The 15,172-nt window shown below is 49.7% G+C and overlaps 2 protein-coding genes across 10 annotated transcripts in view; one reads left to right on the plus strand and one right to left on the minus strand.

Moving 5' to 3' along the window:
- The window catches only part of CYTH3 (cytohesin 3), a 128,997-nt gene extending 114,749 nt beyond the window's left edge, over positions 1 to 14,248 (plus strand). The window contains exons 13-14 of one of the 5 annotated variants that reach the window (XR_012515277.1): positions 1,560 to 9,599; positions 10,871 to 14,248. Coding sequence is in view for 1 of the 5 variants with exons in the window: in XM_039460585.2 (XP_039316519.1) it covers positions 1,560 to 1,611 (52 nt within the window). In the remaining 4 variants the exon portion in view is untranslated. Of the gene's footprint in view, positions 1 to 1,559 lie in introns of all 5 variants that reach the window. The other 4 variants (XR_012515279.1, XR_012515280.1, XR_012515278.1 and 1 more) reach the window with 4 other exon arrangements.
- The window catches only part of USP42 (ubiquitin specific peptidase 42), a 57,337-nt gene continuing 42,243 nt past the window's right edge, over positions 79 to 15,172 (minus strand). For 3 of the 5 annotated variants that reach the window (XR_005576907.2, XR_012515275.1, XR_012515276.1), the window contains 6 exons: positions 14,184 to 14,337; positions 12,251 to 12,970; positions 12,047 to 12,141; positions 6,930 to 8,378; positions 2,141 to 4,751; positions 79 to 1,084 (listed from right to left, as the gene is read on the minus strand). Coding sequence is in view for 2 of the 5 variants with exons in the window: in XM_039460572.2 (XP_039316506.2) it covers positions 4,418 to 4,751; positions 6,930 to 8,378; positions 12,047 to 12,141; positions 12,251 to 12,970; positions 14,184 to 14,337 (2,752 nt within the window). In the remaining 3 variants the exon portion in view is untranslated. Of the gene's footprint in view, positions 4,752 to 6,929; positions 8,379 to 12,046; positions 12,142 to 12,250; positions 12,971 to 14,183; positions 14,338 to 15,172 lie in introns of all 5 variants that reach the window. The other 2 variants (XM_039460573.2, XM_039460572.2) reach the window with 2 other exon arrangements.

Consider the following 15,172-nt stretch of genomic DNA (forward strand, 5'->3'; position numbering starts at 1 on the left):
AGAAAGTGAATTCAGGTGACAGGAAGGAGTCTGGAAGCAAATGGGGAAAACAGCAGTAAAAAAATAAGACGCAAAGTGTGTGATTTGCTGCCATTTATATACTATAGAAATTTTACATGCTGTATATTTACAGTGGGGCAAGTGCTTTTTTAATCTTTAAAAAAACAAAGATCAAACTTTAAACATCTCTGAACAACACAAACTGTATAAACCATACAGATTATTCAGATACAAACTGTATTAAATACAGTTTTCCCCACTCCATCTCCTGATGCAGGACCAGTGAATTATAAGTGTATCACAGTTTGATAGCATATCCATATTAAAAATAAAATCACAGTATGATTGTGTCTGTAACTAGAAACTCGAAGGGACCAAGCAGACAACTGAGACTCCAGTATCATAGTCAAGACAAGAGACGCTGTATCAAAAAGTGTCGTGTAATAGAAACATACTATAGGCTTACAAATCATGTCTGGGTTATACATTCATAATGTAAATACTCATCATAACTGGGAAATTGATTGGAACAGTTCCACAAAGTTCAAAAACAGAACTTCTCTATAAAATACATCTTCAAATCTTGAATACAACTAAAATAAGCAAATTAGTTTCTAGTATCAGACATTACAGAAAACAGACTGCTCTCGAAAGTCTAGGTAAGAGCATGTGAGTTTTTAAATAAGTCTTTAAATTAAATATACACACTGTCAGTTTGTACTTTTGACAATTCCATGGTTTCCCGGTTGGTCTTGCACCAGATGTCTAACTTGGAGGAACATTACATGAAATACAAGTAATCGACCTGAGTCTGTAATTAAGCAGCATTTGAGATGTTCTATTCCAGGGCATTATTTCAGTGGGATTTATATACACGGTATTTTACAATGGTCAGCAGTGGTAGAAAGTGTTCATCCATTTGGAATAGGGTAATTAAGAAAAGGTAAAAACTAAAAAAAAAAAGTTCTCCATGGTAAAATCTGTACAGTATTTACTAAAGAAGCACCACGCAGATTGGAACAGTTATTTTCTATATTTATAATTTAAGCTGGGCTGGGGATGGCTTCTGTTGAACGCATTGAATCTGAAAGACAAGAGGCGCAGGGTTAGTGAGTAGAAGGCAGGCAGGCGGCTGCGCGGAGGCCTGGTGAGGCCACAGCTTATCCCTGGATGCCCTGCCAGCTGCTCCCCAGGGATGGGGAAGCTCTTCTTCCTTAAGAAGGTCACTCTGCCTTCCTGAGTTGAAATGAGGGAACTGGCGGTGCGGGGGGCTCAGCCAGGGAGGCGCCATCTGCTGGGCCCGGCAGCTGCCCGACCCCAGCTGCCTCCTCCACCTCCATTCTCCCAGCCCCTCACTTGGGAAGTTTAGCTCCTTAATTAGGGTTGGGTCTCTCCCTTGAGGACACATTGATATAGCCTTTTAATTAACGGCCAGTTAATCCAGAATCTTCACTTGGAAATTCATTTTAAATTCCCTTCGCTGACTGACTACATGTGACAGACACTTTTGGACAAGGTTTCCTTTCAAGGGAAAAATGGTTCACGGTCCCCTTTTTTAGCTCCACAAGACTCAGGTATGAAACCAGTGACTCTCCCAGGACCCCTGTGTGAAGTGACTGAACACAGCCCTGCAGCTCCAAGGTCCTGATCGGCCGTCCAGCACCTTCCCGTGGTTTGTGTGGTGAGTACCGTCAGTGCGACCTCAGGGGCTGCAGCAGCATGGGAAGAGGGAGGGCTGGGGGAGGGAATGAGGCTCCATTCTCCTCAGTGAGACATCTGCAGAGGGACCAGGCCTCTCCCTCCCCAGATGTTTCTCAAAGGTCCGAGGGCTCAGCTGTTGTGAGCCGGGCTGGCTTTTCCTAGTGAAGGGCAAGGGAATGGGGAGACACTGCCTATGTGAGGGATGCAGGTCTTCTTCCTTGGCCAGTAATGCAAACGTGATGAGGTGGAGTCTAAATCTGTCCCCAAGTGCGTGGCCCGGGTCTCGGTTGGCTGGGAGCCTGCCGGGACCTCTCCATGGCTCTGCCTACTCCTGTGGGCCCCGCCCCCAGGCAGAGCTGAAGAATTACAACTCCTCTGCCTGCGCCCCCTCAAAACTGCCACAAACCATGAGGAAATGGACAGATGGGAAACAGCTTACCATAACTAGTGAATTTTTTGTTTTGAGGCCGAGTTTTCAATCACCTAGAAAGCAAAGATCAGGAAAGAGATTTTAATTATGGTTGCAAAACTGTCAGTGCCTGCACTGTGCGTGTTAAGTGGCTACAGACAGTCACGGAGGTTCCCTGTGAGTGCCTGAGGCCACGTCCCGGCCAGGTGAGCAGGTGTCCCAGTGCGCAGCTGCTGCTCCCAGGGTTTTACTGACATCAAGGGTTTATGTGATTGAGGGCCCCAGCCATGCCCATCCTTGGCTCCATCCAACCCACACGCACCTCAACATGAGGAAAACAGATCTCAGGCCCAAGAACTGAACTGAGCAGAAAGCCAGAGGAGGAGTTTGAAAGAGAGAGGCAAGGGGCCGAACCCAGGGCAGAGGGAGGCCTGCAGGACTGCGGGATACTGGGTAAGGCGTGGCTGGGCAGCCTTTTCAGGAGGATGAGAAAGGCTCCTCAGTCTGTGCTCACAGCAGAAGCACCAGCTGCAAACCCTGACATTGGTACAGTGGGACCAGGGACCAGGAAAGGAAACGCAGGGATGCCACACAGACACACGCCTGATCGCAGCACTTAAGACGCAAAGCAAACAGGTTCACATTCAACCTCCTCCTCGCTGCACCAGCTGCCTCTGGCGCCATCACTCTCTCTCAGCAGCCCCGGCTGCAGAGCTTAGCACAGAGGCCTGAGAGTGGGCTGTGATCCTGCCGCCATTCTGGGAGCCTGTACCACATGCAGGATGAGCCCACCCACTACATCCTCAGGTACCAAGCAGCCCTCTCCAATCCCGTTCCCTGATTCACTGAAACGTCCAGAATGTCTACAATACAAACAGCAAACTCTGGCAGGCTCCCCCCTCCTCGCCAGCAGTGCTGATGGCTGTCCTCGACTCTGGCCGTTTCCCCAGCATTCCACAGGCGAGTGTCTCCCACGGAAGGCTCGCCCCTCAGCCCCCGGCTCTTGCTCACACGCTCTTAAGGACTGTTTGCCTCTCAATCAACAATGGATGCCAGCTCTGGGCTGCTGGCAGAAGAGGCCTTGCCCAGAACACACAGCTCCACCGAGCCCACGACAGCCGAGCAGCCAAGGCCTCTCAGGGCAGCCCCGATGATACGTCCAACTCCCCGTGAGGAGGGCGTGCGCTTCACATGTGAAAGCAAACATCAGGCATCCAGGCAGGGGTGACACACTTTTTCTGTCAAGGGGCAAATAATAAACGTTTTCCACTTTGCGAGCCACACAGTCCCTGCTGCAGCCATTCATCTCTGCCGAGTAGTGACAGTGAAGCCACCAGACAATGTGCAAAGGCGCCTGGCTGCACCCCAGTAAAGCCACAGGCACTGCAATCTGAATTTCACAGCATTTTCACGTGAAACAAACTGTTCTTTGGGATTATTTCCAACCACTTAAAAAGGTTAAAACCATTCTTAACTCCAAGTTCAGTTCATGCAAAGCCAGGAAACTGGATGAAGCTGTCCCCGGGCTGCAGTTTGCCAAGCTCTGCTCTAGGTCCACTGAGTCGAGTGACACCCGCTTCTAACAGGCTCAGGGCTCCTCTCCAGGGCCAGCGGTCACTGGATACCAACCAGAGAGAGAGGGCGGGCTGCCTCAAGTGCCATCAGAGCACAGTGTGTGGCCACATGACGAAGAAGACAGCTCTGCAGGACAGATGCAGAATCCAGGACAGCCGGCAGTGGCAGCCAGGGCCCGCCACACGGAGGCCTCTGTGGCACCACTCAGGCAAAGGCCGGCGCCCACGCTTCTAATGACCCAAGCCAGCAAATCAGTACCGAGCGTCAGGGTATACTCAGAATGCTACGGGCTTAAGGATTCGGGAGAGTAACTTAAACACTGTGAAAGTATTTATATCAAACATGCTTTAAACAAAACCAAACAAAAAAAAACACAGAAAAATGCTTTAAAACCAAGAGTTCTGGTCCTTCAAAAGGCAAACACTCAGAAGCCCAGGGCTCTAAGTTCCAGGGCTTTGGTGACACAGGTAATGCTGAGCTCAGTCCTGGGTCACTCAGGCCTTCAATAAACGCTAAGGGGTTGGTGCTAAGGAGCCAAACTGCACAAGGAACTGCATGCAGGCCTGAGCGCTGAGGCCGGACAGACAGGGCAGGGGTGTGCTGAGTAACTGTGCCCTCTGATGCCACCTGAAGGTTTCTATGTGTTAATCACCTCTGTGTGCCCTCTGATGCCACCTGAGGGTTTCTATGTGTTGATCACCTTTGCAAACAAACTGTATTTAGAAACAGTTTCTAACTTCTTAATTCCAAGTATCCCCTCTTACCCTGGCCATACTCAAAGAGATGACACCTGTCCTCCCTGCTTTCCATCCGCAAGTGTTTCGTTTTCTCCCGGAAAGGTCCGACACCTTCCAGAGGCTGGCCACCAGGGAGGGGAAAACCGCCCTGTGCTCTCCGGAAGTGGGCAACAGTCTCCAAACTGGCGGCCCTGGGTAAGTGCAGTTCTGAATCTTTAACAAAGTCCTCTGATTTCCTTGAATGTCTCTTCTTTTTCTTCTTCTTTTTTTTGTGTCTGTGGAGGTCAGTGTCAGAGCACGCTGCTGAAAGGTCTGAGTCTTGCTGATGCCTGCAGAAGGAAAAGCCAGAATTCAAACCCCTAAAACACAGAACCCCCAGAGCAGACCCTGGAGCTTGGCCTTCACACCACCGAGGACATGCACTTTGCAAACATCCACAATTCTAATGAAAAACGTCGGCCAGGCATGATGGTGAGCACCTGTAGTCCCAGCTACTCAGGAGGCTGAGGCAGGAGGATCACTTGAGCCCAGGAGGCTGAGGCTGCAGTGAGCCAAAAACTGCAACACCGCGCTCCAGCCTGGGCAACATAGCAAGATCTTTTCACAAAAAATTTAAAAGTCTGCCTTCAGGTTGGGCGCGGTGGCTCACGCCTGTAATCCCAGCACTTTGGGAGGCTGAGGCGGGTGGATCATGAAATCAAGAGATCGAGACCATCCTGGTCAACATGGTGAAACCCCGTCGCTACTAAAAATACAGAAAATTAGCTGGGCATGGTGGCGCGTGCCTGTAATCCCAGTTACTCAGGAGGCTGAGGCAGGAGAATTGCCTGAACCCAGGAGGCGGAGGTTGCGGTGAGCCGAGATCACGCCATTGCACTCCAGCCTGGGTAACGAGAGCGAAACTCCGCCTCAAAAAAAAAAAAAAAAAGTCTGCCTTCACTGTAATAACTATTTAAGTCTAGGGTCATAAATTCACCAACCTCAGCTCCCTCACTGAAGAATCCCACCACTGCCTTCAACTTTCTCAGGAACTAAGGCTGCTGGACAAATGCTGCAGGGAGGATTCTGCTAGCTTTTCCCAAAATCAGCAGTTACTTGAGGGGAAAGGAAATACTAAGCCTCCTTCCCTCCCATGTGCCTGGACACCTGGCAGCAATATTATTTTTTCCTTCAAGTAACCACTGCCTAGTTTCCATATGGCTTTTGGCAATCTTCTCCCAGGGTTTCAATTTCAAGAGATGCCAACTGAAGTTACTAATTCTGTTCCTGCTCATCCATCTCATCATAGGTAAGTCATTTTCAAGACAATCACTGACCAATTTAGCTTTTTAAAAATACAAAAACAGGCCAGGTGCAGTGGTTCAGGCCTCTGATCCCAGCACTTTGGGAGGCCCAGCCAGGAGGCCCACTTGAGCCTAGGGGTTTGAGAGCAGATTGGGCAACATAGCAAGACCCTATCTTTACAAAAAGAAAAAACTAGTTGAGGGTAGCAGCACACATGCCTGTAGTCCCAGTTACTCCAGAGGCTGAGAGCTGAGGCAGAAAGATCGCTTGAGCCCAGGAGGTCAAGGCTGCAGTGAGTTATGATGGCATCACTGCACTCCAGCCTGAGTGACAGAGTGAAACCATGTCGCTTAATAAAAAACAAGCAAACAAAATTTCCCAATTGGATTTCGAGTTAAGAAATGGAGACAAAAACAGACTAAGGTTGAAGAAACAAAGGTGTCTCAGATGCGATGCTGGGCAGGTGAGGTGGGCAGGCACGTGAGAGGTGTGCCTCCCACTGTCTGCTGACCTCACAGCCACTGAATTTCAGGAAAATACAACAGATATGGAAACATAACTACATCTGACAAATAAGAATATTAACACCAGGCCAGGCACGGTGGCTCATGCCTGTAATCCCAGCACTTTAGGAGGCCGAGATTGGCAGATCACACTTTGGGAGGCCAAGGTGGGCGGATCACAAAGTCAGGAGTTCGAGATCTGCCTGGCCAACATAGTGAAACCATGTCTCTACTAAAAATACAAAAATTATCTGGGTGTGCTGGCAGGCGCCTATAATCCCAGCTACTCAGGAGGCTGAGGCAGGAGAATCGCCTGAACCTGGGAGGTGGAGGTTGCAGGGAACACTCCAGCCTGGGTGACAAGGGTAAGACTCCGTGTTGGGGGTGAAAAACACCAATTCTAAAGTCAGACTCTCCTGATTTTTCATTTATGGGACATTGCATGCTTACTCCTGGAAGAGTATGAAGCATTCACCAAAAATGGCACTATCATTTTGAAAAAGGTGGTTGTTAGGCATTTAACGACATCATCAAATTAAGATACAGCTTCAAAGCAGAACAAATTTTTACAAATCTGTAAAAACGAAATCTCAAAACCTAGAGATGAAAGATAAATCAAACAGATATAATGGTGGCCTGGCAGGTCCCTTGTTCCTGAGTCGGGTGAGAAGGCCCCAGAGCTGCCAGCGCCTCCGGGCGAGCAAGAGGACCCAGCCTCACCTGGAGTCGCGGTCTCGGTGTTTGTCTTTGGATTTCTTTTTCTTCTTTGATTTTTTGTGCTTCTTCGCTTTAGGCTCTTCTAGAGGATCCTTCTGTTCGCTCCTCTGGGATTTCTTTTCGACATGACTGTCACTGTTTTCCAGGCTGTCGTATCTCCGTTTTCGTGACTTTCCACTTTCATGTTCATGAAACCGATCGGAGAGGTTACAGTTGTTGTCTTCTGCTACAAGCGCAGTTCTGTCGTGGGAAAAGCGGTCGGGGTGCGGGGCAAGGGTGTGGGGTGCGCCTGCGCGGGGGCTGCCTGGGCGGTGCCGCTCCCTCTCCCGGGCCGGCTCACAGGCCCTGCGGCCCCGGTAGTGGTCCTTGTGTGGCCGCTCGTGTAGCCCAGCCCGCTCGTGCTCACGGCCGCTGTGGAAGGGCTTCCAGTCCCGGGCAGCGTACGGAGGAGCGTACCTGTCGTGGTAGTACCGGCACCTGTCCCAGCGCGGCCTATCGGGGTAGAACTTCTCCCGGCCCCAGCTGTGCTCGCCCTCGGTGTAGTGGTGTCGGCCCCAGTCCGGCTCAGCCCCGCTGCGGTGTCGGGAGTGGTGGTGGCCGTACCTGCCCAGGGAGCGGCGCTCGCCGGGGCTGAGCCTGTCGCCGTGGCCAGGGTGGTGCTCCGAGGCGTGGCGGTCCTGGCGGTCGCGTTCCCGGGCACAGGTGCGGTGCCGCCGGTGGCGGTGGCCCTGGCCCTCGGTCTTGCTCCTGCTCTCCCTGGGGGGCTCCCCGCTGGACGAGCGCTCCCTCCGGCTGCGGTAGTGGCCTCGGTCCACCTTTCGGAGGCTGCCGATTTTTTCCTTCGCCGGGGAAGGGCCTGGGGCTTTCAGCCTCACCGCAGCGTCCTCGCCCTTCTCCCCAGAGCTAGGCTCAGGGTGCCCCACTGGGTGACAGGGTGGGGCCGCCTCCAGTGCTGGAGCTGGCGGCCCCTCTGAGGCCTCGGGCGCGCTGGAGCTCTGGGGCGGATCCTGAGCATCCCGGATGTGGTCTCTGCTGGGGTGAACCAGAAGCGGCTGCTCGTGGGACTCCTCCGACCCCATGGGTGGAGCCGGGCTTAACCCCTCCTCGGCTTCCACTGATACCGAGTCTCGTGGACCCTCCACGATCATCCCCATGTCCTGGGATGGCGGGCATGGGTCGCCTGTTAAGCTCCCGGGGTCACACAGGTCAGGGGGCGTGATATCCCCTGTGATGTTCTGGCCGGCGCTGGGTGGAGGCTCCTCGGGGGCGTCGGCCATGGCCTCCCAGGTGCCTTCTTTGGTAGCGGGGGTCCCGGGGTCGGGGGGCGGTGGAACCTTGGTGCTGCTGAGGCTGGCGGCCAGGTCCGGCTCCTCCAGGGACTCAGCGGCAGGGCTGCCGGGCTGGGGCTCTGCAATGCAGTCCTCGGTAGGGCCCCTCTCTGCTCCAGGTGCACTGTGGACCCCAAACACACACACACCATTAGTGTGGTGATTTGACAGGCTCGTATCACTGCATTACAGGGACAGATACTTCAAAATGTTCAGTATTTCATATGTTTAAATATATCTGACTGAAGCCCAATATTAGACCTATCATCTCTGGAAACTCTCAATTTTCTCTTACGAAATAAAAATGTTATATCATCAAGCCCAGCTCCTAGCCTATTTTTCAAAACAATTATCCTGCAGTTCTAGGATCTTCCTGTTTCCAGATAATCTTCTAGTTCTTCTAATTTCTCTAGTTTTCTTTAATTAATTATTTATTTTTGGGGGGAGGGGGGACGGAGTTTCGCTCTTGTTACCCAGGCTGGAGTGTAATGGCGCGATCTCGGCTCACCGCAACCTCTGCCTCCTGGGTTCAGGCAATTCTCCTGCCTCAGCCTCCTGAGTAGCTGGGATTACAGGCACATGCCACCATGCCCAGCTACTTTTTTGTATTTTTAGTAGAGACGAGGTTTCACCATGTTGACTAGGATGGTCTCGGTCTCTTAACCGCGTGATCCACCTGCCTCGGCCTCCCAAAGTGCTGGGATTACAGGCTTGAGGCACCGCGCCCGGCCAGTATTTTTTTATTTTTAAGAGACAGAGTCTCATTCTGTTGCCCGGGCTGAAGTGCAGTGGCGCAATCTAAGATCCCTGCAACCTGCAGCTCCCAGGTTCAAGCAATTCTCCTGACCCAGCTTCCCAACCAAGTACCTGGGATTACAGGGGTCACCATCATGCCTGCCTAATTTTTGTATTTTTTAGTAGAGATGGGGTTTCACAATACTCTGGCCAGGCTTGTCTTGAACTCCTGACCTCAGCCTCCCAAAGTGCTGGGATTACAGGTGTGAACCACCGGCCGCAATTCCTCTAGTTCTTCCTAATAAGTAAGTCTAAAGAAAAAAGTCCAGTAATGATGGGGACGCCTCCTTTTCCTCTGGACTCCCTTTCTCTGGTTTTTCTTGGAGCCTCAAAGGTAGAGCAGCTACCTCCAAACAGCCAGCAGCTCCTCCAATTACTGACAAATTGTGAGGCATCACTGAGGCTTTAGAAACACTTACTGTAGCAAATTAACTGTCCTTTGATTCCCGCAGAGCTTTCAATATATCCTCAAGGGTAATGAAAGCTGCTGTAGCTTGGGCTTGTCTGCACAGCCACCTGCCTCATCCTCACGCTACCTGGCCTACAAAAGGTGAGAGTCCCCTGGTTGAGGGAGTGAGTGTCTGAGCTAGCCTATTCTTAGGTTGGGAGTGAGTGTTCCCTGCTTGCAGGGTTCACTACATCGATTTTAGTATCTAAGCCCTCCTAACAGAGGGCCTCAGTGAGGGCACTCCCCTGCCAGGGGCCATTCTGGAATTGCCACAGTGACAGGAGCCCCACCAGCACAACAGGCAACCCCACAAGTAAGTGAGTGCCAACGACCATGCAGGTAAAAGCACAGTGTGTTACTGGTACGTTTTTCACAAACACTGAAGTTTCCAGGAATGCAACTAGTATATAAATCTAGAGATGGTCATGCTGTGATTTGATCAGAACTTCACCAGAAGTTGTTCACCATGAGAACATGACTTCCTGATGTCCAACCTGCGCCTGGCACCAAGTATGCCAACATCCGGCCATGCTCTAAGCCATCGCTCACAGCCAACCTGTGCACAGGTGCAAGCACCGCCCGTGCCACAGCCTCTTGTCGAAGGACCATCCTGCCTGGTTCTTTGCATAGTGAAGCCACTGTCACTGCATGACAAATTCCTTTCCTCTTATTCTTTACTAGAATTACATTTAGGTTACTATATTGTTTTTTTTAAATTATGGGGGAGGTTTTATTATCTATAATTTCAGAATCCTCGAGGGGCCATTACAAAGTACACTCACATGCCTCATACATGCGGTCAACAATGGACCACATATGACAGTGGTCCATCGGATGACAACAGGTGGAAAAATCCCTGTCCCCGTAACTGTCCTAACAGCCTAGGGCAGCGCATGACTGAGTATGGTGGTGCTAGTGTGAACAAACCCACTGCACTGCCAGTCCCATGGAAGTATAGTGCATACAATTAGTATATAATACATGGTAATGGTAATGAACGACTGTTGGCCAGGCGCCGTGGCTCACGCCTGTAATCCTAACACTTTGGGAGGCCAAGACATGCGAATGATTTGAGGTCAGGAGTTTGAGACCAGCCTGACAGGAGTTCACATGGCGAAATCCCATCTCTACTAAAAGTACAAAAAAAAAAATTAGCTGGGTGTGGTGGTGCCTGCCTATAGTCCCAGCTACTCAGGAGGCTGAGTCAGGAAAATTGCTTGAACCCGGGAGGCGGAGGCTGCAGTGGAAAGAGACTGCACCACTGCACTCCAGCCTGGGAGACAGAGGGAGACTCCATTGCAAAAACAAAAACAGAAAAATAGATTGTTACTGGTCTATGTATTTACCAACTGTACTTTTCATGATTATTTCAGAGTGTGCCCCTTCTTACACGATGTAAGGTAACCGTAACACAGCCTCGGGCAGGTCCTTCAGGAGGTCTCCAGAAGGCAGCACCGCCATCATCGCAGGAGGTGACAGCTCCGTGAGTGTTCTGCCCTTGAGACCTTCAGTGGAGCAGGATGTGGAGGTGGAAGTCAGTGGTACAGATGACACTGACCCTGTGACCCTAGCCCAGTGTGTGTTGTTTTTAACATAAAAGTTAAAAAATTTAGAAGTAGAAAAAAGCTTATCAATATGGATATAAAGAACTTATTTTTGTACAGCTGTATGTTTGTGTTTTAAGCTAAGTATTATTACAAAACAGTCAAAAAGTTAAAAATTAAAAGTTTATAAAGTAAAAAGTTACAGTAAGCTGTGTTTACTATTGGAGAAATAAAATTTTTAAACAATGGAGTGTAGCTTAGTGCTGTGTTTACAAAGTCTACACGAGTGTTGTGTCCCAGGCCTTCACATTTACTCGCCTCTCACTGGCTCACCCACAGCACCCTCTAGTCCTGCCAGCTCCATTCATGGGAAATGCCCTCTGCAGGTGTGCCAGTACCATATTTTTACTGTCCCTCTTCTGTGTGTAGATGTGTTTAGACACAGATACTTACCACTGTGTTACAGTTGCCTACAGTATCCAGGGCTGTCACAGGCTGTGCAATTTGTGGCCTAGGAGCAGCAGGCCACACCCTCTGGGTTTGTGTGACCCTCTGTGGTGTTGACAACAAAATCACCAAATGACACATTTCTCAGCATCCCTGTTGTTAACGGAGGGATAACTATATCCGCTACTTGGCAGAACAGAGAGCCCCTGCCCTAGAACCTCAGCACACCTCACACAATCATTCCTCATGAAAAGATGAAATGAGATGGTGCTTGAAAGTGCGCCAATAACACTGCTAACCAGAGAGAGGTGGCTATGCAGGAGAAGCAACGGCACCGTGAGCACATCAAGTTTCCATGGACTTGGTCCTATATGCTACTTTTTCTTTACTCTTCTAAAAGGTAAGTTAATAAATCCTATACATTATAATTCAAATCATTCTAAGATTCAAAATGTTCATTATAAAACTTCTACAGTGTTAAAATACTGACCCATCTATGGGCGTGACTGGATTTCCTACTACACAGCCACAAGTGCTTCTAATTTATTCTTGCCTTACCTCGTTTCATCTGTGGAGCCTTTCACTTTGTTGCTAAGCTTGAAGGTCTCTAAGATTTTGTCTTCTGGGAGAGATGGCAAAGGAGCAGGCATCAACTGCAATAAAAACAAAAATATTTCAGCTTCAGGTGCCAGCTCCATGCCTCCTGAAATCCAGCCAAGGGAACTGCCATGAATGAGGCTGAAGACCCTGGCACATGCTCACCTTTCCAGGAAGACCGTTTGCCTTAGCAAAGGGATTTTCTGAGTGCAGGGCAGGCTGGCTTTGGCAGCTGGCACCATCGGGCGGCAGGCCGTTTTCTTTCAAGTCGCTGTTGCTGTCTGCACTATTAGCACCATTTAGGATCATGGGTTCTTGGAGCTCGTGCGGAGCGGTCTCTTCATCTTCGGCATCTTGGCCAGGAGAGTGAGAGCTTGCAATCGTACCAATCCCATTCTCCTTGCCCAGCCCCTTCGACTCCTCGTCAGAGTCCTCAGAGGACTCGGCGCCATAGGGGACCAGCACGCTGGAGTTCAGCTTGGATTTGCCATTCATCACGGGCTGGGGGCAGGATTCACTGCAGGGGATTGGTTTTGTTACTTTACTAGAAACTGACATCATAGATGCGTTCGAGGTAGACTGTACTGCAGAATTGGTAATGGTAGAAGAGGGAACGGGCTTGGTAGGGTTCTCCAAAGAATTGCTATGAAGGTTAGGCTGAGACTGACCTTGGCGAACAGGCAACTTGTTGTGAATACTGATTGTAATTTTTTGTTTCTTAGGATGTTCTGGGATCACTGAGGACCTGTTAACTGACCAGTTTTGGACAGAAGCTGAAGCATGAACAGGACTTGCCCTGTTGACACTGGAATTCCCATTAGGACTCGACATGGAACTGCCTGGCGTGTCTTTCAATGGTCCAGTCCCATTTAAGTGAGGTGGATTCTGGAAGTAAGAAAAGCACAGCCGGGTCAGAGCTCCGGAAACACGGTCACAGAAACAGAACCCATTTTGGCTGATGGGTCCTTCCCATTTTGCTTTTTCAGGACTAACAAGTTTCACACATCTAGAAATGTTCTCTGTTCTTTTCAATCCCTCCTACCCATGCATACTCTGCACAGGCCCTACTTTTCTGGCAATCAGTCAACAAATAGGACATACAATCCTCAGACCAAACTCTCTCTGTTCCAGATCAGATAGAAATCAGCAGGCCTTGTGGCATGGAGTCACACACTTGCTCCCTGGTTGTGTTTCCTGGGAGCTCACCACTGCACAGAATGCCAGGAAGGAGGAATCACCCTGGTCTCGGAGCAAAGGAGACGGTCACATGGGCAGAGAGTAGGGGCTGCTTCAGGCGCCACTCACTCAGCCGTGATCCCCACCACTGCCCTTCAATGTCTCCAAATTCTCCTCATGCAGTAACACATTCACTGCAGGTTCCCACCATGGCTGCTGCATCCCTATGGAGACGCAGGCCTGAAACATGGTTAATAGATCATGTGTGGCCTTCGCATGGCCTTCTCAGATACCCAAATTAGCTGCTATCTTAACACTGGAAAGCTTCACCATAGAAACAAAAACAGTCTTTGGAAAGGCAATGCCAACTACCCCTTCCTACAAGGCACGTGCCCTCCTATTTGCCGGAGCCCTGATGTCACTCTGGAGCAGAGCCCAATGGGAGCCTGCTGGATATTTGATGTGTGACTCTGTCATACCTCAAAAACTGCCTGATGTCCATAAAATAAAGCACGCAGCAATCTCAGCTCACTGCAATCTCTGCCTCCTGGATTCAAGCGATCCTCCCGCCTCAGCCTCCTGAGCAGTTGGTACCACAGCACACGCCATCACACCTGGCTGACTTTTGTATTTTTTGTAGAGACAGGGTTTCATCCTGTTGCCCAGGCTTGTCTCAAACTCCTGGGCTCAAGTGATCCACCTGTCTCGGCCTCCCAAAGTGCTGGGATTACAAGCATGAGCCCCTGTGCCCGGCCATGTTCTGTATATTTGAAATATTTGTATAACGGAGGGTTTGATTATACTGTGAGAAGAAATTCAGATTTATATGGGGACACAGCAACCACCACAACTGTAACCTGAGTGTCTGAAGTTACACTTTTTACATTGACACAAAATTTTTATTTTCCCTATGGACTGTTACCTTTATCATGTGAGAGGGAAGCTGTGGTCCAATAAACCCTGGTGCGGCCTGTTTGTTGGTGATAACCCGCTGACTGATGACGGGGCGGGGAGAGGACTGGCCGGGGCTGTGGGTGGAATGAGTAAGTTCACCTCCATTTTTCACATCATGGGACCTGGAGCAAGGAGAGTGATACTTAGGGTGACACAGGATACCTCCTTAGGAGAGATTCATTCACAGATTCAACAGCATTTAACCCTTCAGGCAGAAAACTGATAGAAAAAAATAGCATGTTTATGCTACACAGTACAGAGCTACAGGCATCCTCTCCTTTAGGTTGATGTCAGGCACTCAGATCAGGAAACAAGGATAATTGTGTAAATGACGTTTTTAAAACTGTGTTCTGAAGTGCTGTTTTAACTGAAAGGTGTTTCTTTTCTGTTGCTTATATTTTTCTTTTCTTGAGACAGCATCTTGCTATGTTGCCCAGGCTGGAGTGAAGTGGAACAGTCATCATTCACTGCGGCCTTGCCCTCCTGCCTCAGCCTCCTGAGTAGCTGGGACCACAGACATGCACCACCAGTCCTGGCTTTTTCATTTTTTGTAGAGATGGGGTCTCACTTTGTTGCCCAGGCTTATATTTTTCTAATTATAAATATATGCCACTCTAGAAAATCTATAGTGTCCAAAAAAGTAGAAACAAAACCCTACCCCTTATCTTGGCCTCAGAGGCCTCCTCTGATCATCATCTGTGCTTCAGCCCAACTGCTGAAATTCAATGCCAGTGTTTACTATTTCAACATGCAGACATGAACATTCTGCCAGTTAAGACATTTTAGGATACTCTTAATTTTCCGCTATCAAAAATTTTTCCAAAAATGGAATGAGTGAGTCAAAAGAGTATGTAGCCAAAACAGGACAGAGCTGGGCGTGGGCACTGGCTTTGGCCCGGGAGGTGATGATTGACCTGTGTTCCACGATTGGGAGGTGCTGGCTGTGACCACACAAGG

The sequence above is a fragment of the Saimiri boliviensis genome, chromosome 20 (assembly GCF_048565385.1).
Source record: "Saimiri boliviensis isolate mSaiBol1 chromosome 20, mSaiBol1.pri, whole genome shotgun sequence".
Classification (NCBI taxonomy): domain Eukaryota; kingdom Metazoa; phylum Chordata; class Mammalia; order Primates; family Cebidae; genus Saimiri; species Saimiri boliviensis.